Raw genomic sequence first — 25,490 nt, 5'->3', positions numbered from 1 at the left:
TTATCTGTAAAATATGTGAAGAAAACAGTGGAAAATGTCAGAAAAATATTAGAAAAATGTCCAAAAAGTATTTGTAAAATATGTAAAAAATATTATGAAAACATCCAAAATTATTTGTAAAATATGTGGAAGAAATAGTGAAAAATTTCAGAAAAATATTAGAAAAATTTCCAAAAAGTATTTGTAAAATATGTGAAATAGCAAAATAGCAGACAAGATGAGTGACAGTCGGAAACGAAGCAGCATGTAAAATTATTGTATTCTGGAAATTATTACTTATTATTATTATAGTGAAAATATGTGAAAAATATTAGAAAAATATCCAAAATTATTTTCAAAATATGTGGAAGAAATAGTTAAAAATGTCAGAAAAATATCAGAAAAATGTCCAAAAGTTATCTGTAAAATATGTGAAGAAACGAGTGAAAATAAAAAATGAAGTGGTAAAATAAAGAGCCGTTTGGGAGCCGAAAGAGCCGGCTCTTCTTGAGTGAGCTGAGCCAAATGATCCGGCTCACTAAAAAGAGCCGTAATTCCCATCACTACTTTCCAGAGAGAGCGACGACTCTGGGAAGCTGTACCGCAACCTGATTGGTCCAAGAAATAACAAGAGCCCGCCTTTAGCCCCGCCTCCGAGCTGTTTCTCCTGCTCTGATTGGTCCAACGTGAAGTCAATCACCGTTACTATGGACTTCGGCTTCGCTGGTATCCAAGTGAGGACGTGATTTCTGGGCTTCATCAGTGAGAGCAGAAAGCGGCCAGCAGCGCGGACAAACTTCATGTTTTTGTTAAAATTATAGGACAAAGTGAATTGTTAGTTCGTAGTGACATAGCTGAGAAATCGCATCGGGGAATTTACGAAGCAATGGCCCAGAAAAAGACTCCCAAAACCCCCAAAACCCCCTCCAGAAGAGGTCAGTACCCTTTTTCCTCCGCTGCATTCTCTGAGCCCCTGAACGCACCTCCATGTCTTCTCTCCACATTCTTTCTGCAACCAAAACCAAATATGTTTTAAACCAAATACATTTTAGGAATCATGTAGATACATTCTTCAATTCGGCTAATATACCTTCTCAATATTCAACACAAACAACGGCTTTCTTAGCTGAATAACCCATAGTTCCCACAGTCTTCTTCAGGCTAAAATGCGTCCTGCTGGGCGTCTAGAAGCAGCCTTAAAAAGCTGTAAAACATGCTTTTTGATAAAAAAATAAAGATAATTTGTATGTTTTACCTTTGCCGAACTGAGAAGCGGGTTCTATACGTTAATGTGCATGTGCTAATTTTGTGTTTTCTTAAGTGTTTGTCTTTCTACTAACCAAGAGTGTGTTAAATTGGCAGTATTTTGCATGGAGTCTGGTTTAGACATGGAAGAAAACAGGGCCATTTTTTTTGCTAGCTGTCAATATATGCAAAATATAGAAGACTTAAGCTATCCAGCTTAACTAAATGGCTTTAGTTTAGATAACATGATGCTCTTTATGACTGCTAGCTGGCTTGTCTAGCAGTAACATGTAAGTGGCCCTGTGAATTATGCTAAGCTAACCTATCTAGCACAGATAGATAGATAGATGGATAGATAGATGGATAGATGGATAGATGGATGGATAGATGGATAGATGGATAGTAACTTTATTGATCCTGAGGGAAATTCAAGTTCCCAGCATCACAGTTCCATAGTGCAAAACATGTTAGTAAAAAGGCAGTAAAAAAGTTAGTAGTGCAAAGTACAAAACAATATACCAGATATAAAAATACAAAGAGATGAAGAAAACTGTTAAGACTGAATATAGTGCAGATGATCAGTCTGCTAACAAGCTGTTTAACTTTAATTAACAGACAGGAGTTCACTCAGTGGTTCATGTTCTGCTGTCATTTGAGTGTTTTTTGCAACATCCAGTGATGGAGAGGACAACAAACTCACTTTACTCACTAACATTTGAGGTTATTCCTTATCATGATGTCATGAAGAATGTTATAACAACAAAGAGTCCATTTATTTTTTTATAAAAAACTCTCCTTTAGTACAGATACACACAATTATTCCACCAGACATGCTGCTGCTGCAGGTTGTTTGACTTTCCCAAGATCCAAAACCAAATCAGGTCAAAGTACAGCAACATACAGAGCAATGCCCTCCCAAATCATATTACACAACAAAATACTATTTATGGTTTTAAACAAAACACTAAAAGAGCATTACTTAAAGGGACTGTTTGTAAGAATCATAATGTCTTGTTAACAGCTTCACCTGTGGCCGTTAAGTCAACTAAAGTCAGCGTCCTGTTGCTGGCGCTTGTGCTCGCTCTACATAGACATGAAGGAGCATCACTCAACACAGTGAGGCGACACACGTCAGCTAAAAGCACAGTATCACTCTATATTTCAGCTGCTTGGCAGTAATGTTAGCTGACCAGACCAAGGTCTCTCCATGAATCACTGCTGATCCTAGTGTTGGCTTTTCCCGCCTCAGCCTCCCGACCGCGGCCGGAGGGAACAGGGGAGACGCCGGAGTTTTGGTCGGAGACGATAACGTTTCTCTCTGCGGAGCCCCGTCACTTCACCAGACACGGGAAACCTCTGTTGGTCTGGAGGAGCTGCAGCAGTTATTTCTGCACAAACGTCCACTGAACATTCACTAGATATTCTCAGAGCTAAACTAACTCTTCTGCAGTGTGGAGTGAGCAGCATGCACGTGAGAGGTGGAGAGAGAAGGAGCGTGGTGTGTGAGTGAAGGCAGGCAGAGGAGCAGAGACTCCGGTCCTGGAGACCAAAGCTACGGTCTCCCCCGCGTCCTCCGACCGCGGCCAACACTGTTTAACAGACGGGCTTCACTAGATACAACCAAGAGGTTTTGGTGCTTCCGTGTAGTTTGTGTTGGAGTCTGATGATTCGTGTCCACAGGGAGTCTGAACAGCGTAGCCACACCCATGCGAGCGGGTATGGAAAACCGTCTCGGTAGATTTATACGTGTAAAAAGTTACAAACAGTCCCTTTAAGAATGTTGTAACGCCATAAAAGTGTGTCAGCCACTATCAATGCAAGATACAGATTGATCCATTATAACTTTCTTCACCAATTCTATTTCACACCACAGAGATATCAAATCTGTGTTTTAGATGTGGTATATAGAGGAGGGCTCGTTTTTGCATTATTGCACCTGGTTCATGTACAAAACGTAACATCTTCTGGCAGAACTTCTCTGACATTATGACAAGACTTACAGGATTTACCTTCCCATTGGATCCGCAAATTTGCTTTTTAGGGAATTTCACAGTCATTAGTACACCTTTAAGAAACTTTCAAAAAAAGCTTTTAGAAATATCTCTATGCATCGCCAGGAAGTGTATATAGCAATCACATGGAAGTCTGATATCCATCTCCTCATATCTAGATGGCCTTTAGAAATGAACAGCTGCATTCCACTTGAACAGATCACATCTACTCTCAGAAATGAATACAACACCTTTCTGAAGATTTGTCAACCTTATTTAACCTATATGGACTCCTTACCGACACCTATACCGGATTTGATATAACAACAGACTTGATACATCATTGGTCATCTGAATAAGTCAGAACACTGCGTCTCGTGATTTATGATTTCTTTATTTGTGTATTTAATTAGTTTATTCTATATCCTGATAGTTAATAAGCCTTCTCCTTTTGAGTATGGTTCGTTTTCAGTTTGTATGTGGGCGGGATAGGGAGCGCATTTGGAGCCATGTTTGTGTGAGTTTGTGTTTTGTATATTTGGTTAACTAAAAAATTTGAAAATTAAAAAAAAAAAAAAAAAAAAAAAAAGAATCTTATTACAACAAAGAGTCCATTTTTTTTTATCATTTTTTTTCATAAAAAACGATCCTTTAGTACAGATACACACAAAACCAAATCAGGTCAAAGTACAGCAACACACAGAGCAATGCACTCCCAAATCATATTACACAACAAAATACTATATATGGTTTTAAAAAAACACTAAAAGAGCATTACTTAAGAAGAAAGTTTAGTAATTAATAAGTATTCCTGGGTGTGTAAGGGTATTAAGAGCATTTATCTGTTGGATCATGATAGATTCAGTCTATTTTCTTTGTGTTTTTGTTATTTAAACGGTGTCCGTTGTTATTGTTTTTATTTACAGTTGACGTGTATTACGATGTGTAATGTTAGTGTATGATGATAAATAGTGTGAATGTGTATTTTTGTGTTGTCACCATGTAAACTATGTGGACGCCAGGAAGAATAGCTGCTGCTATGCAAAAGCTAATGGGGATCTAAATAAACAAACAAACTAATAACATGACTTCATCATCATGATAATCCACATTATTACTGTCATAAGTATGTCCGTGGTGAGTTCACTGACCTTCTCATACTGATTTACATCTGTATTATTACTGTGATATTCACAGATAGGTTGGGATATTTGCACAGTATCCAAGTCAAACTTAATTATGTCATTCATAGTTTACACGTGAGGAAAACACATTTTATTACAGTTATTTATTTATTTTTAAACATTTTATTTTATTTGTAGGATTTTTACATACACAATAGAACAAGGTCGATGTACTAAAACCAAGTAGTTGTCAATCAATTATAATATTTAATTGTTATTAATCGCATTATTGTCTATAGTTAATAATTATTAATCACAAATTAATCGCACATTTTTTTATCTGTTCAAAATGAACCTTAAAGGGAGATTAGTCAAGTATTTAATCCTCTTATCAACATGGGAGTGGATGAATATGCTGCTTTATGCAAATGTATTAGTAATATATATTTATTATTGGAAATCAATTAATGACAACGTTTAAGCTAGTAAGCTTCTTCACTCTAGCTTTAAAACTGAGCCCGCTACAACCTCCAAAAAAGGTTGCGTTAAAGAAATTAGTGGCGTTAAAACAAATTTATGTTAACGCATTATTATCACGTTAACTTCAACAGCCCTAACACATACAGTACATTTGCATAAAGCAGCATATTCATCCACTCCCATGTTGAGAAGAGGATTAAATACTTGACAAATCTCCCTTTACGGTTCATTTAGAACAGATACAAAATGTGCTACGTCCTTGCTCCGGTAATGATTCACTGCTGTTAAATATTCACCTGGTGAGTTATAACATGATCTTAGTCAGCTGGGAAGATTTCACCTACTGTCCCTTTTAATTAAGGGGACATATTCCACAGACTGCTGTGGGAACAAACAAGTGTCAAGGTTATTTAGTGGGCTATTCTGTCCTCTCTGGTATCTCACACACACACACACACACACACACACACACACACACACACACACACACAGTGTCCCTGGGTTTGTCAGCTCTAATAATAGTGTGGATCAGGTTCTGGATGGTCAGTAGACTGTAGTACTGCTGGGAGGAAGAGGAGGAAGAGGAGGAGCTCTTTCTTTCTGTTGCTCAGCTCACTCACTTTCTGTCGTCCTCCTTGTTTGCTGCTTTTATTTTCGCCACCGGCTGTTTGGACGATCAATAATTTGGAATATTTGTTCTTCCAGATTGTTTTGATCTCTTTTCATCGGCTCATTGGGACGGCTTTCTGTGTCCAGGTTTCACCAGTGCTGCCTCCTCTTAGTCCATTAGTCGTTTTGGTCTTAATCGACTAAGATTTAGTTTAAGATTAGTTGTTTTTTATGCTTTTCATGCTGAATGACTTAATTCCAGTAAACGTATCTGGTAAACACCAGATTTAAAGTGGTGCTTTTGTGTGATTCTTTGTGGAGAAACTCAACTAAATCAACTAATCGATTAGTCGATCTAATTAGAGTGTTAGTCGACTAAGGTATTTTTTGGTCGAGGACAGATCTAGTTTTCTTACAGTACATTTTTCAGTCTGGTTTTATCTGGTACTTGAACATCACAGGTTCCATCACGTTATATTCTGAGATAAATCTTTTTGATTTATGTTGATGGTGGTTTAGCGTGCAACCCGCCCACTGTAGAACTGGTCTGCATTGGTTCCTGTCTGGTTCTGGTCCTGTTTTTTGGGGTTCAGCTGAGACCTGAGACGGTCCATGCAGCGCTACCGCCGCTATGGCACCTCCTACCCCCCCCCAGCCTCCTCAGCTCCTGTAGAGGAGGTCCACGCCGAGGAGGAGTGCACTGAAGAGGAGGTGGATGAGGAGGAGTGCGCTGAAGAGGAGGTGTATGAGGAGGAGGAGGTGGAGCCGCTGATACAGGAGGAGGTGGAGCCTGTGGTCCAGGAGACAGGTAGGCTCGGTGGAGGAATGAGGTTTGACCTGGTTTGGTTTGGTTCTTATCTGGCCTGGTTTGGCTTGGTTAGGAGGCGTTGATGAGGAAGAGGAGGAGGAGCTACACATGAAGGAGGAGGTGCAGCCTGTCGTCCAGGAGACAGGTAGGGAAGGTTTGTGAGCTTGGTTTGGCATGGATTGGTTTGGCTTGGCATGGTTGGTATGTATGAGGAGTAGATTTAGAAATCAATGTTTTAACGGCAGAATCAATGCTTCATCTGAGTCTATGTGGAGGTAGAAGGAAGTTACCGCTTTCATTGTGGTAGTCTGAGTAACGTGACGTCATATCCGTTCCGTATCCGTCAACCAAAACAAACCTCAGCGAGCCGAGACGAGAAAGTATAAAACGTTGGAGGGTCGTCGTGGATACGACCTGCACCCTCCCATGTTAAATACAGCGTGGTAAACACTACACATCCAGGAAAGGATGGAAACACTTTGGGTTTCACACATTGACAGGAAAAGCAAAATCTTCTGTTCATCCCAGACTTGAGCGTAAATGGGACTTTTTACCTCTGGAAGCTTCTGAATATACTTCTAAAATAGCTCCTCACACTCTACCAGATTGATATTCCATCTCTTGCATTAACAACACTTTAAATAAAACCTTTCAGACGGCACACGTGTAGTCATCAGTTGTGTAACATTTCACAACTATCATTGTGCCATTGAAACCCTCGATGATGTCTTTGTGTTGCATCACTGCAGTAGAGAAATCTTCCCCAAGTCTTGTATTGCTTTTCACCAACCGAAGAGTCTAATAAAAGACCAGACTATTTCTGGTTTCCATCTTGAACATTAAGGCCATTAATTAGACGCGTTTGTGACACAAAAGCAGACAGCTGTTGTTATTAGCGACAGCCATTTCGGTTGTCAGTGTAGGAGGACAAACAGCCGTCAGGGTCATGTTGACTCTATGTCTCCCGCTCTATTCCTGGGTCGGCCTGCCCTTTCTGACTCCGGCCATACATGATATCCCAAAGGAAAACCTTTGGATGTAGATTTGTGTCAATAAAGTTTGATATAAAAGAGTTTAGAGCGATTTGGGTTTCTTCTAACTAGGCATTGAAAAGGTCTTGATTTTGATCCTCAAGTGAGCAGCCGACCTCCAGTCTCTAATTCGTCAACCTTGTCACAGCATGCTAGGTTGCTACAGTCATAGAGGTAAAACAGTATATGTGACATTACGTTATAACTAGGGCTGTCAATCAATTCAAATATTTAATCGCAATTAATCGCACAGTTTTTATCTGTTCTAAATGTACCTTAAAGGGAGATTAGTCCAGTATTTAATACTCTCATCAACATGGGAGTGGACTAATATGCTGCTTTATGTAAATGTATGTATATATTTATTATTGTAAATCAATGAACAACACTAATCAATGACAGATGTTGATCCAGAAACCCTCACAGGTACTGCATTTAGCATAAAACAATATGCTCCAATCATAACATGGCAAACTGCAGCCCAACAGGCAACAACAGCTGTCAGTGTGTCAGTGTGCTGACTTGACTATGACTTGCCCCAAACTGCATGTGATTATCATAAAGTGGGCATGTCTGTAAAGGGGAGACTCGTGGGTACCCATAGAACCCATTTACATTCACTGATCTGGAGGTCAGAGGTCAAGGGACCCCTTTGAAAATGGACATGACAGTTTTTCCTCGCCAAAATTTAGTATAAGTTTGGAGCGTTATTTAACCTCCTTCATGACCAGCTAGTATGACATGGTTGGTACCGATGGATTCATCAGGTTTTCTAGTTTCATATGATACCAGTATCTTCACTCTAGCTTTAAAACTGAGCTGATACAACCTCCAACTCTCCATAAAAGATATTACTTAATGTAGTTTATTACACGGCTGTGTTGAATACTCGATTCTGATTGATCAATCACGGCGTTCTGCGGCCTGTAATTTCTTTATAGCGGACCGTTGCTATGTTTAACAGACTGTTGCTTTGTTTAACAGACTGTTGCTATGTATAACAGACCGTTGCTATGTATAACGGACCGTTGCTATGTATAACAGACTGTTGCTATGTATAACAGACCGTTGCTATGTATAACAGACCTTTGCTATGTATAACAGATTGTTGCTATGTATAACAGACCGTTGCTATGTATAACAGACTGTTGCTATGTATAACGGACCGTTGCTATGTATAACGGACCGTTGCTATGTATAACGGACAGTTGCTATGTATAACGGACCGTTGCTATGTATAACAGACCGTTGCTATGTATAACAGACCGTTGCTATGTATAACAGACCATTGCTATGTATAACGGACCGTTGCTATGTATAACAGACCGTTGCTATGTATAGCAGACCGTTGCTATGTATAACAGACCGTTGCTATGTATAACAGACTGTTGCTATGTATAACAGACCGTTGCTATGTATAACGGACCGTTGCTATGTATAACGGACAGTTGCTATGTATAACGGACCGTTGCTATGTATAACAGACCATTGCTATGTATAACGGACCGTTGCTATGTATAACGGACCGTTGCTATGTATAGCAGACCGTTGCTATGTATAGCAGACCGTTGCTATGGGCGCAGCTCTGATGTCGGACTCTGGAGGACCGTTTTTGTGTCAAAATATTGATTCCTTCAGTAGGTAGCCGTGTAATAAGTGGGATAATGTACAGCTAGCGGGTCATTGTTGTGAAAGAATCCCCTTCAGGGCGATGCTGGCTCGCTGTACATTATCCCTTACATATTATGCATTCAGAATACCAAAGACATATCTCACATATTATAAGTTCAGGCAAAATTGAACAAATTAAATAATTGTCTGCAATATTAAATGCACAATTATGAGATTATCTTCATGATTGAAAGCATGATTTGTCTCTAATAATAAAAATTCTACCGAAATCTTTGTTTTCTTTGGTTCATTTTAGACACACACAGTTGTCTTACACTCATTACTTTTAATTAAAAACAGTATTGGTAGAAAAATATAAGGACTATAAGGAATATAAGGACAACATCTCACCATAGAGTCCAGTTACAGCAAGTTAGAAACTGGACCCAGGTACGATGGTTCCATAACACGTGAACACGTCACATCTGCTGTTCTATATCCATGACTACAGTACTTGTACTTCATGCTGCGTTACCTACGTTAGCGCTCACAGATAGAAAGTTAAACTGACTACAAACACACTTTAAAACAAAACATTTTCATGTCCTCAGAGGGGAAGACGACGCCGGTGGAAAGCAAGAATGGAAAGAGGACGGAGAGAGGAGGAGGAGGAGGAGGAGGAGGAGGAGGAGAGGCAGCAGCAGCAGGAGGAGGAGGTTCTAAGTATTCCATGTTCACCTGGTTTGTGGTCCTGGCTCTGCTGGGAGTCTGGAGCTCCGTGGCCGTGGTCTACTTCGACATCGTGGACTACGACAGCGTCATCGGTGAGTAAGATGAGTTCGGTAATCGTGTCATTTCAAGGTGCAGGAAAGATGTTTACAACGACCTAGGGATGTGATGGTGAGGACATTTTCCCACCGGTTAATAAAGTTATGACAACACCGGTGTTACCGATTACACCGGACATTTCACAATAAAAGATGACGCTCAATATTAGTACTATGTATGAAATTGATTTTTTAATTATTTCGTTGGGCTGGGACGATACACCTATTTCCCAATTCAATACTATCACGATACATAGGTGCCGATTCAATATGTATCGCAATTTTTAAGTATTACGCTTCGATATTGTGATTTATTGTGATTTTTGTTAACTTCTTTACCACTAGACCATGAAGGGGAAAAGTTTGAATCATCCACTTCTAGGGACTTTTGCTTTGGAAAATATCTAAATTGATGCAGTAAAAATGTTTGATTTCCAGCATGTATGTAGTCAGAGACGTCCTGAAGTCAAATATATCAGTCATTGTCAGGAATTAATTATTATCCAGCAACCCAGAAATCAAAGAATAAAGACATTTCACTCACAGATTAGTGGTATTTTCTTTTTATTTTATAAGGGACATGTAATGTTTTATACTTCTGGTGAATATAATCCATCAATCTGATTTCCATAGATGTATTTTGTTTATACAGTTCCCTTTGTTAACACCTTATTTTGAAAACCAGACGTAGTTACTACTTCCTTTAACTTCTCCAAGGTGGTCTCTAGCTCTCCCGTCAGCTCCGTTCTCTTTATCCATCATGGTCAGCTCCATCGGGGCCGTTTCAATGCAGAGAACACAAATGTCAGTATCTGGGTGCTCTACAGTCGTAGCGTCGGCCCGTTTGACCACGGAGACGAGAGCGACGGCCGGCTCCACCGTGACAGAGTTGGCATGCAGCTTTAGCTCTGCTCTGTCTAGCTCTGCTTTTCCTGTCAATGTGTGAAACCCAAAGTGTTTCCATCCTTTACTGGATGTGTAGTTTTTACCACGCTGGATTTAACATGTGAGGGTGCAGGTCGTATCCACGACGACCCTCCAACGTTTTAGACTTCCTTGTTTCGGCTCGCTGCGGTTTGTTTTGGTTGACGGATACGGAACGGATATGACGTCACGCTACTCAGATTACAACAATAAAAGGGTTAACTTCATTCTACCTCCACATAGGTCAATCTATTTTTTTTCCCACCCCTAATATTTACGTCACAATTTACAGGAAAATATCTGGTAATCTGGTAATTATGAGTCTTAAAGGGCTTCACAGTTTAATACAATAGTTGTTTAATGAATATAAATGTGAGAAATAAAGTAAAATAAAGGCCTGAAGTCTGATAAACCAGCATGAGAAGGTTTCATGTTGACAGAATGTTGACAGCCGCAGCAAAACAAATAATGTGTCACATCTGCTGGCCTAGTTTCTGGTTCTCACACACACTCAGACGTTGCACTATACGTTTGAGAAATGTTGGTTTTCACTCAGGAACCAGACTCTGTCTTTATGTGGTTATGACAGTCATGCAGGGCTTTCACAAGCTCTTCCTCTCAGACAGAAACACACTCTGCTGTGCGTGTCAGGTGACATGTTTCTCTTATCTCAAACCTCCGTCTCCCGTGTGACTGACGAGCTGCTTCATGAGTTACTGAGCTTCAGCTGACTTCCCTTAATGAGCGAACGTGAGATAAAAGAGCAGCGTGTCCGTCAGCCGTGTTATCGCTAGTTTATATGGAGCTCAATGTGTTAACTGTGATGCTTCCTCTCTCTGCTATATAATATATAACACCACACACAGATACACCGATCAGCCAGAACATTCAGACCACTGACAGGTGAAGGGAATAACATGGATTATCTGGTTACCATGGCACCTGGCAGTGGGGGGGATATGTTAGACAGCAAGTGAACATTTTGAACTTTGTACCGGAAGCAGAAAAAATGGGCCAGCGTAACGGTACGTGTCCACAGGCTCCGTGCTTTCCACGCTCCCCATTCATTGTCTATGTAAGCAGCTGCGCAATGCATTATGGTAGCGTGGCGTCGCGATTCGAGAGACTAGGCGTCACGACGCCCGCTCCTCATTTGCATAAAGTTGAGGGGTGGTCTACTTTATGCAAATCACGGGCGTCCGACGCGACTCGCCGTCTCTCCAAACTCCCGAGGATCTTTTAAAATAAACGTTGTTGATCTAAAATAAAGACAGATTCATCAACATGGATTATTTCTCGCCTCAAATGTTTTCAGAAACACATTTCAGTGAACTATTTACGTGAAATAAGAGAAGAAAGTTTCCAAACGAGCCTCCAGACTGGTTCCGGTTCGAAAGCTGGGAGCAGCAGCCAACGGCGGGAAAGCGTTCGTCCAATCAGGAGCCGAGTGCCTTGTTTCTAGGGACAGCCCACCAAGCGTCCAATGCTGGGAAGCGTCGCGTCCCCTCGCGATAAAAAACGCCCCTGTGGACACGTACCATTAGGATGTGAGCGACTTTGACAAGGGCCAGATAGTGCTGGCTAGACGACCGGGTCAGAGCATCTCCAGAACTGTAGCTCTTGTTGGATGTTCCCGGTCTGCAGCGGTCAGGACCTACCAGAAGTGAAATGAAACCTTAAAAAGCACGTTATTCACCTGTTCCCTTAGACATGCAGTCATCTAATATAATAATAATTAATAATAATTAATAAAAGACAAGAACAAACTGTTGTGAAACTGTTTTAAAACATTTTTAAAGAACACTCTTGTGTAACATTTAATATCTGATATTTTTTTCCGGACGTCAGTTGTGTTTTATTTGTTGATTTTGACCCCAAGAACAGAATCTGTGTGAATCAATGTACAAGTACTACAAGTACTACAAGTACTACAAGTACTACAAGTACTACAAGTACTACAAGTACTACAAGTACTACAAGTACTACGAGTACGCTGATGAAACAGGCAAAAGTTTCTAATTTGCTCGTATACAGACAAGTTTCATGCATGAGGCCCGTTGTCTCTTGATTCTACCGACGTCAGACCCTAAAAATCTAAATCTAAATCATAAACAATGATTAAAAATCAAATAGAATTGTTGCTAAAATGGCTCAAAATTGACAGTTGATTTTGGGCAGCGAACGTTCCAGGAGGCATGTTGAATGACCTGCAGATCCTTCACAGTAAAGCCTTTTCACTTTGGGCGCAGCTGCAGTCTAAATGTAATTGTTGACACATCATGCAGCCCTGTGTCTTCGCTGTAATTCTGTCTTCTGTCTGTACTAACTCAGTCCTCTCTGTAATCTGCCTTCCTCTTTCCTCTCTCCTGTGTGTTATCTCTGCATGCAGCGAGAGCTAAGGAGTTTCGTATGAACTTTTCTCAAGTTTTACAAGGTACGGTCTCGAGATTCAAACTGCATGTTTACAGCTGCACACATTACACTGTGTCCAATGGTGTCAGCGCACTCCAAAGAATATAACGAGGATAAGATGGGGGGGAGACAAAGTTAACCCCTTAAAACTCTGAGTGAAGATACCGGTATCATATGAAACTAGAAAACCTGATGAATCCATTGGTGGCATGTCCATTTTCAAAGGGGTCCCTTGACCTCTGACCTCCAGATCAGTGAATGTAAATGGGTTCTATGGGTACCCACGAGTCTCCTCTTTACAGACATGCCCACTTGCATGCAGTTTTTTGAATGCAGTACAAATGTGTTATTGTCTCCTATTCTAAAATGGTGCATCTGAATATTCCTGCATACTGGGGTCCATAAACAGTCTTGAATTATATTAATTGGGTCTCACTGTAAAGCTGAGACTCTGGTGGATCCAATGAGCCCAACTGCGTTCATGTGTGACCTTGACCAACATGACCTCACTGTATAAAATGACCTGTGGTGACCTCTAGGATAATCACAGCCTCATGAAACTTTACAGCCACAAACTAGAGACCTAGAGCATTCAGAGGATGGACGGATCAAACTAGAGACCTAGAGCATTCAGAGGATGGATGGATCAAACTAGAGACCTAGAGCATTCAGAGGATGGATGGATCAAACTAGAGACCTAGAGCATTCAGAGGATGGATGGATCAGACTAGAGACCTAGAGCATTCAGAGGATGGATGGATCAAACTAGAGACCTAGAGCATTCAGAGGATGGATGGATCAAACTAGAGACCTAGAGCATTCAGAGGATGGATGGATCAAACTAGAGACCTAGAGCATTCAGAGGATGGATGGATCAAACTAGAGACCTAGAGCATTCAGAGGATGGATGGATCAAACTAGAGACCTAGAGCATTCAGAGGATGGATGGATCAGACTAGAGACCTAGAGCATTCAGAGGATGGAAGGATCAGACTAGAGACCTAGAGCATTCAGAGGATGGATGGATCAAACTAGAGACCTAGAGCATTCAGAGGATGGATGGATCAAACTAGAGACCTAGAGCATTCAGAGGATGGATGGATCAGACTAGAGACCTAGAACATTCAGAGGATGGATGGATCAGACTAGAGACCTAGAGCATTCAGAGGATGGATGGATCAGACTAGAGACCTAGAACATTCAGAGGATGGATGGATCAGACTAGAGACCTAGAGCATTCAGAGGATGGATGGATCAAACTAGAGACCTAGAGCATTCAGAGGATGGATGGATCAAACTAGAGACCTAGAGCATTCAGAGGATGGATGGATGGATCAAACCAGAGACCTAGAGCATTCAGAGGATGGATGGATCAGACTAGAGACCTAGAGCATTCAGAGGATGGATGGATCAAACTAGAGACCTAGAGCATTCAGAGGATGGACGGATCAAACTAGAGACCTAGAGCATTCAGAGGATGGATGACTTTCCTAGCTAGATTGACAATAAGGGGGTTTCTGAGCAGTTTACACAACAGAAAGTGTTAGCATGGCACCACTTCTATGTGACATCTACTGTTGACCTGTTATCTGCCCTTAAAGACCCCCTGATTAAACGTAGCTGCAGATTCTGAAACTAGATTTTGTGGAGATTTCGTAGTTTGCTGAGTCAGATTAGAGACGAAGACACACGACGTGTGAAGTGTATCTGTTAACAGACATCACCACCACATCCTTCCTCTAAGTGAACACTTCATGCACTTCTTATACCATTGCGTGCTGCTATTAATACGCTGTGTTCTATGTTCTTATTAATAGCTTGTGTAGCTGCGTGAAGGCTGCATCAGCAAACAGTAATGGGTGAAACAAAGTACAGCTTCAGGTTTTAAAGATTTTGGGTGAAAGCCTGGTTCAGGGGTCAGTTTTAGGCCCCGCCAGAACTCCGGTTTCTACAGGTTGATTTAGACGAGTCTATTCCTTCTATTTGAATTACAGTTGCATGAATACATACAGTATATTTTGAGTATGGGTGCTGTGTAGGTCAGGAATGACCTTTATAGTGTCTCATATTCTTGCAGACAAATTTAATACAAATGTATATAAATGTACAAAACCACATTGAGTTGACATGATGGAACAATAAAATATGTGTGCTCTACGTTTTGGATTGTTGAACAACGTCATTGTTGCTCTCCTGAAATAAAATATCTGCGTTCTGTTTTTTTCCTCACTCAGCCGTTAGCAGGAAGCGGCGACGTAGGTTAGCACAGTGAGCTAATCAATAAGGTTATGAGTAATCTGAACGCTAGCAGTAGCTGAGTCAACGTCACCTGTGCTCAGTTTGGAAATAACTGAAAGAAGTGAGGTTGTATGTTTACTAAAATTACTGTTTTTATGAATGGAGTCTGGTGGCTTTGAAGAGAGTGATATAATGGCTTCAGTTCCCCGTCAGAGAGGGCTGTCTGACGGCGAGGTGAAGGACTGTCTGACGGCGAGGTAAAGGGCTGTCTGACGGCGAGTTAAAGGGCTGTGTGACGGCGAGGTAAAGGGCCGTCTGACGGCGAGGTAAAGGGCTGTGTGACGGCGAGGTAAAGGGCCGTCTGATGGCGAGGTAAAGGGCTGTCTGACGGCGAGGTGACGGGCTGTCTGACGGCGAGGTAAAGGGCTGTCTGACGGCGAGGTAAAGGGCTGTCTGACGGCGAGGTAAAGGGCTGTCTGACGGCGAGGTAAAGGGCTGTCTGACGGCGAGGTAAAGGGCTGTCTGACGGCGAGGTGAAGGGCTGTCTGACGGCGAGGTAAAGGGCTGTCTGACGGCGAGGTAAAGGGCTGTCTGACGGCGAGGTAAAGGGCTGTCTGACGGCGAGGTAAAGGGCTGTCTGACGGCGAGGTAAAGGGCTGTCTGACGGCGAGGTGAAGGGCTGTCTGACGGCGAGGTAAAGGGCTGTCTGACGGCGAGGTGAAGGGCTGTCTGACGGGGAACTGAAGACGTTATATCGCTCTCTTCAAAGCCACCAGACTCCATTCATAAAAACAGTGATTTTACCTTTCAGGAACGCAGGAGTTGCTCGTCTACCGTTGCATCAGTCGGTTAGTTAGTTTGTGTTATCGTGTGACTTTCTGATCTGAACTAACGTGGCGTCCACAGAAGTACGTTGCTTAGCTTCCATGCCAGCGGAGTAGGCCGACCGCCAACTAAGTTACTGTATTAAAACACTGACTATAAGGATGTATTGATATATATAAACTGTACATGTAGCATCATGCAGAAACCTATGTCAGGTCAAAAAAGTTGTTAGCGTTAAAGTTATATATGTGTGTGTAACTCAGCCCTCGTCTTCCTCCTCTTCCTCCCTCAGGGAAACTGACGGCCTACGACACCGACGGCGACGGAGACTTTGACGTGGAAGATGCTAAAGTTCTGCTCGGCAAGTCCACTTTCATTTGTCTTTGTTGTGGTGTCGTTGTTTTCTCTGTGTGATTGCCTGACTGATGTGGTTTACAGCTGTGTCCCAGTGCCTCAGTTTCAAACAGTAACCCCGTCTAAACACTGTGCGGTGTGAACCGTACTAAAGCAGGGAGTGATCGGCTGTTTTGACGTTCACCGTAAGAGTGGGAACCGTCTGATCTTATAGAAGAAGAAGAAAGACGAAAGGCACTTTATTAATCCCCCAGGGGAAATACAAATGTTTCGCTCTGTTATGTACAGGACACACACACACACACACACACACACACACACACGTGCACAAACAGGACCTATATACATGTGTTAATGAGAGAGATGTCAGTCATAGGAGGTGTAAAGGCAGCCTGTACTAACTGTTAAGGGTCGGAAAAACATTCATTCACAGAGGTGTTTTTTTATGATTTTGAATTAGATGTTTTAATACCAGAATCTATATATTGTCTTCATGTGAGTCTATGTGGAGGTAGAAGGAAGTTACCACTTTTATTGTGGTAGTCTGAGTGACGTGACGTCATATCCGTTCCGTATCTGTCAACCAAAACAAACGTCGGAGGGTCGTCGTGGATACGACCTGCACCCTCCCATGTTAAATCCAGCGTGGTAAACACTACACATCCAGTAAAGGATGGAAACACTTTGGGTTATCGTGTCGCGGTAACGTGCGGTGGAGCCGGCGGTCGCTCTCATCTCTCTTGGAGGTTGTAGCGGCTCAGTTTTAAAGCCAGAGTGAAGATACTGGTATCATATGAAACTATAAAACCTGATGAATCCATCGGTACCAACCATGTCAGACTAGCTGGTCATGAAGGAGGTTAAAGAACGCTCCAAACGTACACTACATTTTGGCGAGAAAAAACTGTCATGGCCTTTTCCAAAGGGGTCCCTTGACCTCTGACCTCCAGATCAGTGAATGTAAATGGGTTCTATGGGTACCCACGAGTCTCCCCTTTACAGACATGCCCACTTTATGATAATCACATGCAGTTTGGGGCAAGTCATAGTCAAGTCAGCACACTGACACACTGACAGCTGTTGTTGCCTGTTGGGCTGCAGTTTGCCACGTTATGATTGGAGCATATTGTTTTATGCTAAATGCAGTACCTGTGAGGGTTTATGGATCAATATCTGTCATTGATTTGTGTTGTTAATTGATTTACAATAATAAATATATACATATATACATATACATTCAACACGCTGAATCGGCTGAAAAACCTCCAACTCAAGCCGACGGTGCGGGACACACCGCAGACACTCGGCCGACGGACGCTCACCGACCCTCGGCTTGGTGTGTCGGGACCTTAAAGCAGACAGGAAGCCTGACGAGACTGAGACAGGGAGTGAAGGCTTATTTGTTGTCTGTGGTTCATATGCGACTTCTTTAACTCACTATCTTTCTCTTTCCCGCTTCATCATCCTGATTTATTTTCCCCTGTTTTTGTTTCGGTCGCTCTCCATTCCTTTGCACCGCCTCCCTCCTTCCTCCCATCTCGAACCCTTTCCTCTCTCCTTCTCCTCCTTTTATATTCCACCTCTCGGCCTCCCCCACTTTGTGCCTCATCCTTGTTTCTACCTCTCCCCCCCGTTTATTTCTGCTCCCATCCTGTCTGCGTTTCCCTCCTTCTCTCTCTCTCTCTCGTCAGGCTTGACCAAAGACGGCGGCGGTAGTGCGAACGCCGAGTCGCTTGAGGAGGTTCTTAATATTTTAGCTGAGGAGGGCTCTGATTGGATCTATGGCTTCTTCACCTTCCTTTATGACGTAGTGTCCTCGCCCGTAGAGCGGGGCGAGGGAGAGGAGGAGGAGGGGAAGGAGAAGGAGGCGGCAGCTGGGATGCACGAGGAGGAGGAGGAGGAGGAGGAGGAGGGTGGCACGACTTCCTCTGAGGACGGGGAGGTCAAAGGGGTCATACTGGACCTCCAGAACCAGTAGGAGGACAGGAAACAGCCGGTAGCGGCTCCCTGGTCCCAGTACCGACCAGTGAGGACCAGACTGGGATGTAGCCCGGTCCAGCTGGAGGAGGATGGGAGTGGGATGGAGGACAGGCTGGTTTCCAGTGCAGGGCCAAACTGGGCAGACTGGCGGCACAGCCTTTTAAAACAGAACTTAAACTATCCGAAAAAAACTTTTTATTTAATAATGCAGTACAATATTCTGGTATTTGTGTATTTGTTGCCCAAGATTAAGATAATAAAATACTTTCATGTTAAAAAAATACTGTAAATGAAGTGTATATTCTACACTAAAGATCCAAATTACCAAGTTACCGATGTTTAAAATAACAGTCTGTCCGACAGCCGATGTTTTTTCTTGTTGTTGTTCACTTTGTTTTTATTCTTAGTGATGTGTGTCACCATATCAGGAATTCAGTAGTCCATACCAGAACCGGTGAAACACCACGCTTCTCGATACGCCACGGTAAAACAACAAAACAATAAATCTCATGTACTTCAACATCCACTCCTTCATCACTGTTTGCATCCTGGTTTTTGTTATGAAGTCAAACAGGTCATAATTCTCTCTCTATGATCTAGTTTATATTGCTGTGAAAAAATCTCCTTCAAAACAACAAGTTTCTCACCAAAAACTACATTTTACCAGATTACATTTAACCTAGGGCCGATTCAAATATTTAATCACACAGTTTATATCTGTTCTAAATGAACCTTAAAGGGAGATTAGTCAAGTATGTAATCCTCTTATCAACATGGGAGTGGATGAATCTGCTGCTTTATGCAAATGTATGTATATATTTATTATTGTAAATCAATTAACAACACAAAACAATGACAGATATTGATCCAGAAACCCTCACAGGTACTGCATTTAGCATAAAACAATATGCTCCAATCATAACATGGCAAACTGCAGCCCAACAGGCAACAACAGCTGTCAGTGTGTCAGTGTGCTGACTTGACTATGACTTGCCCCAAACTGCATGTGATTATCATAAAGTGGGCATGTCTGTAAAGGGGAGACTCGTGGGTACCCATAGAACCCATTTTCATTCACACATCTGGAGGTCAGAGGTCAAGGTTTTGCGACCGTAGTTGTGGCAGCAGCTTCGCCTGGTGTGATGATATGACCGTTTTGTTTTTGGCTCCAGTATCAAACAGTTTGATGTGTGTTTGTCCTCCTAGAAGACGACACGTTAGAGGACACTGATCAAGACATTAAACTCCCAAAAGGTAGATCCTTCTGTGGTGTGTGTGTGTGTGTGTGTGTGTGTGTGTGTGTGTGTGTGACTTACCGTCTGCGAGCTATCTCTCGTCATATCCATCTGTTGATGCGTATGTATTGACTGTTGACAGCGGGTAATGTTATATTTGATATGTAGGTGAAGCAGGGCAGACTGCTGCTAGAGAGAACACAACCAGAGGTACGACAGCTTACCGCCGGCACGTCTGAAAGAAAGACTAATAACAGACTTCTCTTTTGGTCTGACTTGATGTTTTAAAGCACGGCTTTGGTTTAACAGCTGATTGACCAAACGGATACGCTGTGTGTTGCTTTTATTGGATTAAATCCTTTTGTTGTTGCCTTGCAGACGCACGAATATTAACTTTAACTCTATGAACTAATAGAGGGGAGGGCGATAGGATATATTCCATGAAACAATATAAACGCCGTGGTATCTATCACTTTAGTATCTCTGTATGGATTAGATCGTTGTGGTCAATGTTGCAGGATTTTATTATGATTCGTGCATTTAATGAAGTACATATGATTTCTCAGGCGTTTACTTTTGCTATATATTTATATTTATATAGATATAGATATATTTATATATCTATATTTATATAGATATATAAATATATTTATATAAATATATTTATATATATATATATACTTATATTTGTATATATATATTTATATTTATATATATATATATATATATATATATTTATATATTTGTTGATATATAAAATAAGATGAAACTTTATTAGTCTCGAGCCGAGGGAAATTGCTTCTGCATTTGTGATACACGTTATGATTTGAGGATATTGTTTTATGCTAAATGCAGTACCTGTGAGGGTTTCTGGATCAATATCTGTCATTGTTTTGTGTTGTTAATTGATTTAAAATAATAAATGTATACATACATCTGCATTAAGCAGCATATTTGTCCACTCCCATGTTGATAAGAGGATTAAATACTTAACAAATCTCCCTTTAAGGTTCATTTAGAACAGATAAAACAACGTACATTTAATATGCGATTAATCACGATTAAATATTTTAATCGATTGACGGCCCTATAAATGATGTATATTTTTAGGTCGCAGGTGGTCACAGGAAATAAGTCATTTGAAAACATCACTAATAGACACAATAATTAAATATATATAATATATATTATATATATTTATTAGTTTATTAGGTAGTACCAGCATGTACTGTGTGGTGATGTCATGCCCCCCGACAGTGATGTCACATCCTTTTCTAACCCTTCCCTGGTGGCTTGGTGTGATCACGTTAACGAGTCGATGAACGGCGTGTTTGATTGGTGTTTGCTAACGATGTTCACGCCGCGGTTAAAGTGCCACCTTAAATCCAAAAACCTCAGACCGCCCCGTCAGAGGCGCCCGGCTGCGCTCCGCTCTGAGGGAAGAGCTGAGGATGATCCACGAGAAGATGGAGGCCAAGAGGATCGCTCGCATCGCCCTGGCCGAGATCAGGGCCTTCCTCGCCGAAGAAGAGGAGGAGAAGGAGAGGACCTGGGCGCTGAAGATGAAGACGCTGGAGGCCGCACGGGAGCAGCTGAGGGAGGAGAGGAGGAGGGAGGCAGAGAAGGTGGAGGAGGAGGAGAAGGAAGCAAAGGAAAGAGCAGAGAAAGAGAGGTTGGCTCGAGAGAGGGCAGAAAAGGAGAGGCTGGAAGAGATGGAGAGATTGGCCAAAGAAGAGAGGGAACGACTAGAGCGAGAGAGGACGGAGAAGGAGAGGATAGAGAGGGAGCGCATCGCAAATGAAAGAGAAAGAATAGCCAGAGAGAAGGAGAGGATGGAGAAGGAGAAGGAACAGTTAGAGAGGGAGAGACTTGAGAAAGAGAGGATCGCCAACGAGGACGCCGAAAAAGAGAGGCTGGAGAGGGAACGCGTCGCCAAAGAGAGAGCAGAAAAAGAGAGGCTGGAGAAGGAACGCATCGCCAAAGAGAGAGCAGAAAAAGAGAGGCTAGAGAAGGAACGCATCGCCAAAGAGAGAGCAGAAAAAGAGAGGCTGGAGAGGGAAAGCGTCGCCAAAGAGAGAGCGGAAAAAGAGAGGCTGGAGAAGGAACGCATCGCCAAAGAGAGAGCAGAAAAAGAGAGGCTGGAGAAGGAACGCATCGCCAAAGAGAGGCTGGAGAAGGAACGCATCGCCAAAGAGAGAGCAGAAAAAGAGAGGCTGGAGAGGGAAAGCGTCGCCAAAGAGAGAGCGGAAAAAGAGAGGCTGGAGAAGGAACGCATCGCCAAAGAGAGAGCAGAAAAAGAGAGGCTGGAGAAGGAACGCATCGCCAAAGAGAGGCTGGAGAAGGAACGCATCGCCAAAGAGAGAGCGGAAAAAGAGAGGCTGGAGAGGGAACGCATTGCCGACGAGAGAGCAGAAAAAGAGAGGCTGGAGAAGGAACGTATTGCCGAAGAAAGAGCAGAAAAAGAGAGGCTGGAGAGGGAACGCATCGCCAAAGAGAGACTGGAGAGGGAACGCATTGCCAAAGAGATAGCCGAAAAAGAGAGGCTGGAGAGGGAACGCGTTGCCAAAGAGAGGCTGGAGAGGGAACGCGTTGCCAAAGAGAGGCTGGAGAGGGAACGCGTCGCCAAAGAGAGGCTGGAGAGGGAACGCATTGCCAAAGAGAGGCTGGAGAGGGAACGCATTGCCAAAGAGATAGCAGAAAAAGAGAGGCTGGAGAGGGACCGCGTCGCCAAAGAGAGGCTGGAGAGGGAACGCATTGCCAAAGAGAGGCTGGAGAGGGAACGCGTCGCCAAAGAGAGGCTGGAGAGGGAACGCGTCGCCAAAGAGAGGCTGGAGAGGGAACGCATTGCCAAAGAGATAGCTGAAAAAGAGAGGCTGGAGAGGGAACGCGTTGCCAAAGAGAGGCTGGAGAGGGAACGCGTCGCCAAAGAGAGGCTGGAGAGGGAACGCGTTGCCAAAGAGAGGCTAGAGAGGGAACGCGTCGCCAAAGAGAGGCTGGAGAGGGAACGCGTCGCCAAAGAGAGGCTGGAGAGGGAACGCGTCGCCAAAGAAAGAGAGAGAATTGCAAGGGAGAGGGAGACGATGGGGCGAGAGAGGGCTGAAAAGGAGAGGCAAGAGAACGAACGAATGGCCAAAGAAAGAGCCGAAAAAGGGAGGCTGGAGAGAGAACGAGTCGCCAAAGAGAGGCTGGAGAGAGAACGAGTCGCTCAGGAAAGAGAGAGAATCGCCAGGGAAAAAGAGAGAGTAACCAAAGAGAAGGAAAGGATGGAGAGGGAACGCATCGCCAGGGAAAGGGCGAGAATTGCTCAGGAGAAGGAGAGATCAGAGAAAGAAAGATTGGAGAAGGAAAGGGTTACAAGAGAAGATAAGATGAAGATGGAGAGGGAGCTAACGGCAAAGGAAAGAGAGCGAATCGCCCAGGAGAAGGACAGAATGGAACAGGTGAGACGAGAGAAGGAAAGGATGGAGAAGGAGCTGATGGAGAGGCAGAGGCTCGCCAGAGAGAAAGCTGCCCGGGACAAGACGGAGGTGGAGAGGCCGGCGAAGAAACAAGAGCTCCTCGAGAGGAAACCAAACGCTTCCCATCCCAAAGCTCCGTCGTCGGCGGAGGAGAAAAGTGGCCGAGCGAGTGCGTCAGCGGTCCGGAGGGAGAAGAGCATGGCGGAGGAGAAGATGGCCGTCGGCGGTAAAAGAAAATGACACTGTGGATCCACGTTACTATCTCATAAACGGTGCTAGAAGAGGTGGGAGAGGTTTGGAAACGATGATTTAATAAAATCTACCATTCTTGTGCACTCAGGATTTACTTTGGAGGGATGGAAGACAAAAAAGCTAAAACTCAAATGTGACGCAGACTGTGTGTTTTACAGATGTATTTAAAAACAGTGATGTGATTATTGTCTGTTCATCCGGTTCCCGTCAGTCCGTGGCGTGTGATATATCATATGAGGGTGAAAGTGTCGTCTTACATGACACAGATAAGCGTTCTGGTGTTATTTAAAACCTCGTCAGCGTTGAAAAGGATGAAGGAACTCACTGAAGCGTTCCCCCTTAAGAACCCACTTAAGAGAGTAATTTATATAGTTATACTTGACAGTTTAATTTTGTTGCGTTTTGCCTTTTCATGTCTTGAAGTCAGATTGTTGTCTTTTTCTTTGGTTCCGGGCTCTGATCTTTGCTCGATGATGGTTTTCTGGGAGTTTAATTGTATTACGTTACTGAGGTTTTGAGCGTTAGTTAGATGTCAGTCATGTAGTACCAGTGAAATCCTCAGTTTGAACAAAGGGATGCAGTGTATTAATTGAGTTAAATGTCTTAAATGAATATAACTCGTCATTTTCATCAACAAAAATAAAGTGATGATGGATTTGCCAAGCGAATGCAGATACATAATATGATCTGTTATTTTGTAACGACTTAATTAATTCACTATAATAGTGTTAGAGCCAAAAATAGATTTGTTGTTATTGTAGTTAAATAAATGTAATGTTATTAGATTGCTGCACGACCGCTCCGTTAATACAGGGGCGCCGAGTGGCTGAGCGAATATGCTTTCGACCGTCGATTTTGAAAGGCTAAATGCCAACAAATATGGATTGAAGTAGAATATTTAGTTGCTACAAAGAAGCAAAAAAATATATCTTTTTGAATAGTTTTATAGACTTATACGTGCATAAATCATCCAGTAAGTGGGTTATTGTGATTTTTTTTTTGTCCGACATTTTTCAGATCTTTTTTTTTTTAAATTTTTGTCCGACATTTTTCAGATCTTTTTTTCAGACTTTTTTTGTCCGACATTTTACAGATCTTTTTTTTCAGACTGTTTTTGTCCGACATTTTTCAGATCTTTTTTTTTCAGATCTTTTTTTTCAAATTTTTTGTCCGACATTTTTCAGATCTTTTGTTTCAGATTTTTTTTGTCCGACATTTTACAGATCTTTTTTTTCAGATCTTTTGTTTCGGACATTTTTCAGACTTTTTTTGTCCGACATTTTTCAGATCTTTTTTTCCAGATCTTTTTTGTCCGACATTTTTCAGATCTTTTTTTTTCAGACTTTTTTTCCAGACTTTTTTTGTCCGACATTTTTCAGACTTTTTTGTCCGACATTTTTCTGATCTTTTTTTCAAACTTTTTTGTCCGACATTTTTCAGATCTTTTTTTTCAGACTTTTTTTGTCCGACATTTTTCAGATCTTTTTTTTCGGCCATTTTTCGGTCTGCAACCTGCAGCTCCGGAGCCAGTCCCGATAGCGAGTACAGCTCCGATATCAGTATTTAATGAATCAGCTGAATGCCTCACTGTGTGGATGTGACTGGGATCATTCTTTTATGTGTAAGGCTCGACTTAAACATTACTTTCCTAACTTTGTAAAACAAAATGTAACAAATAAATACATATATATACATATACATTTCCTGAATTATTTATTATTAAAATAATAATTCGTGCACCAGCAACTTGAAAAAAAAAATCTTCAAAATTAACAAGAATTACAATTCAAGTGTTTTTAATGCAGCAACAAACTGGTCAAAACATAAACAGGAATTATAATTCCAGTATCTAATGTATGTATGGTATATAAACATAGAACTGTATTGAATAGATCGGCCCTATTGATACCCGATCCAGGTATTTGAGTCGGTATTGGCCCGGTGTCTGATCCGGTATCGGTGCATCCTTAGTGACTTTTCAGACAACTTTTGACTGCAGCCGCTTGCTCTCTGATAACAGCAGTTTCAAAAATAGAGCATCAATTCATATTGAGCATTATTAAATACATTACAACTAAAAAAAAAAAAAAATACTTTTTGTTTTTCC

General features: G+C 42.1%; 1 protein-coding gene across 24 annotated transcripts in view; it reads left to right on the top strand.

Annotated features, from left to right (window-relative positions):
* Positions 1-659: 659 nt before the first annotated feature.
* The window catches only part of unm_hu7910 (un-named hu7910), a 44,176-nt gene continuing 19,345 nt past the window's right edge, over positions 660-25,490 (top strand). For 4 of the 24 annotated variants that reach the window (XM_074622298.1, XM_074622289.1, XM_074622296.1 and 1 more), the window contains exons 1-7: positions 5,454-6,236; positions 6,310-6,381; positions 9,490-9,702; positions 13,019-13,063; positions 16,397-16,465; positions 19,645-19,692; positions 19,842-19,883. In XM_074622298.1, coding sequence (XP_074478399.1) covers positions 6,041-6,236; positions 6,310-6,381; positions 9,490-9,702; positions 13,019-13,063; positions 16,397-16,465; positions 19,645-19,692; positions 19,842-19,883 — 685 coding nt within the window. In that variant the 5' untranslated portion in view covers positions 5,454-6,040. Of the gene's footprint in view, positions 915-5,078; positions 6,237-6,309; positions 6,382-9,489; positions 9,703-13,018; positions 13,064-16,396; positions 16,466-19,644; positions 19,693-19,841; positions 19,884-21,071; positions 24,386-25,490 lie in introns of those variants that run through there. The other 20 variants (XM_074622293.1, XM_074622292.1, XM_074622287.1 and 17 more) reach the window with 15 other exon arrangements.

The sequence above is a fragment of the Sebastes fasciatus genome, chromosome 21, assembly GCF_043250625.1.
Source record: "Sebastes fasciatus isolate fSebFas1 chromosome 21, fSebFas1.pri, whole genome shotgun sequence".
Lineage (NCBI taxonomy): Eukaryota > Metazoa > Chordata > Actinopteri > Perciformes > Sebastidae > Sebastes > Sebastes fasciatus.
This window is presented reverse-complemented; position numbering and strand designations above follow the sequence as displayed.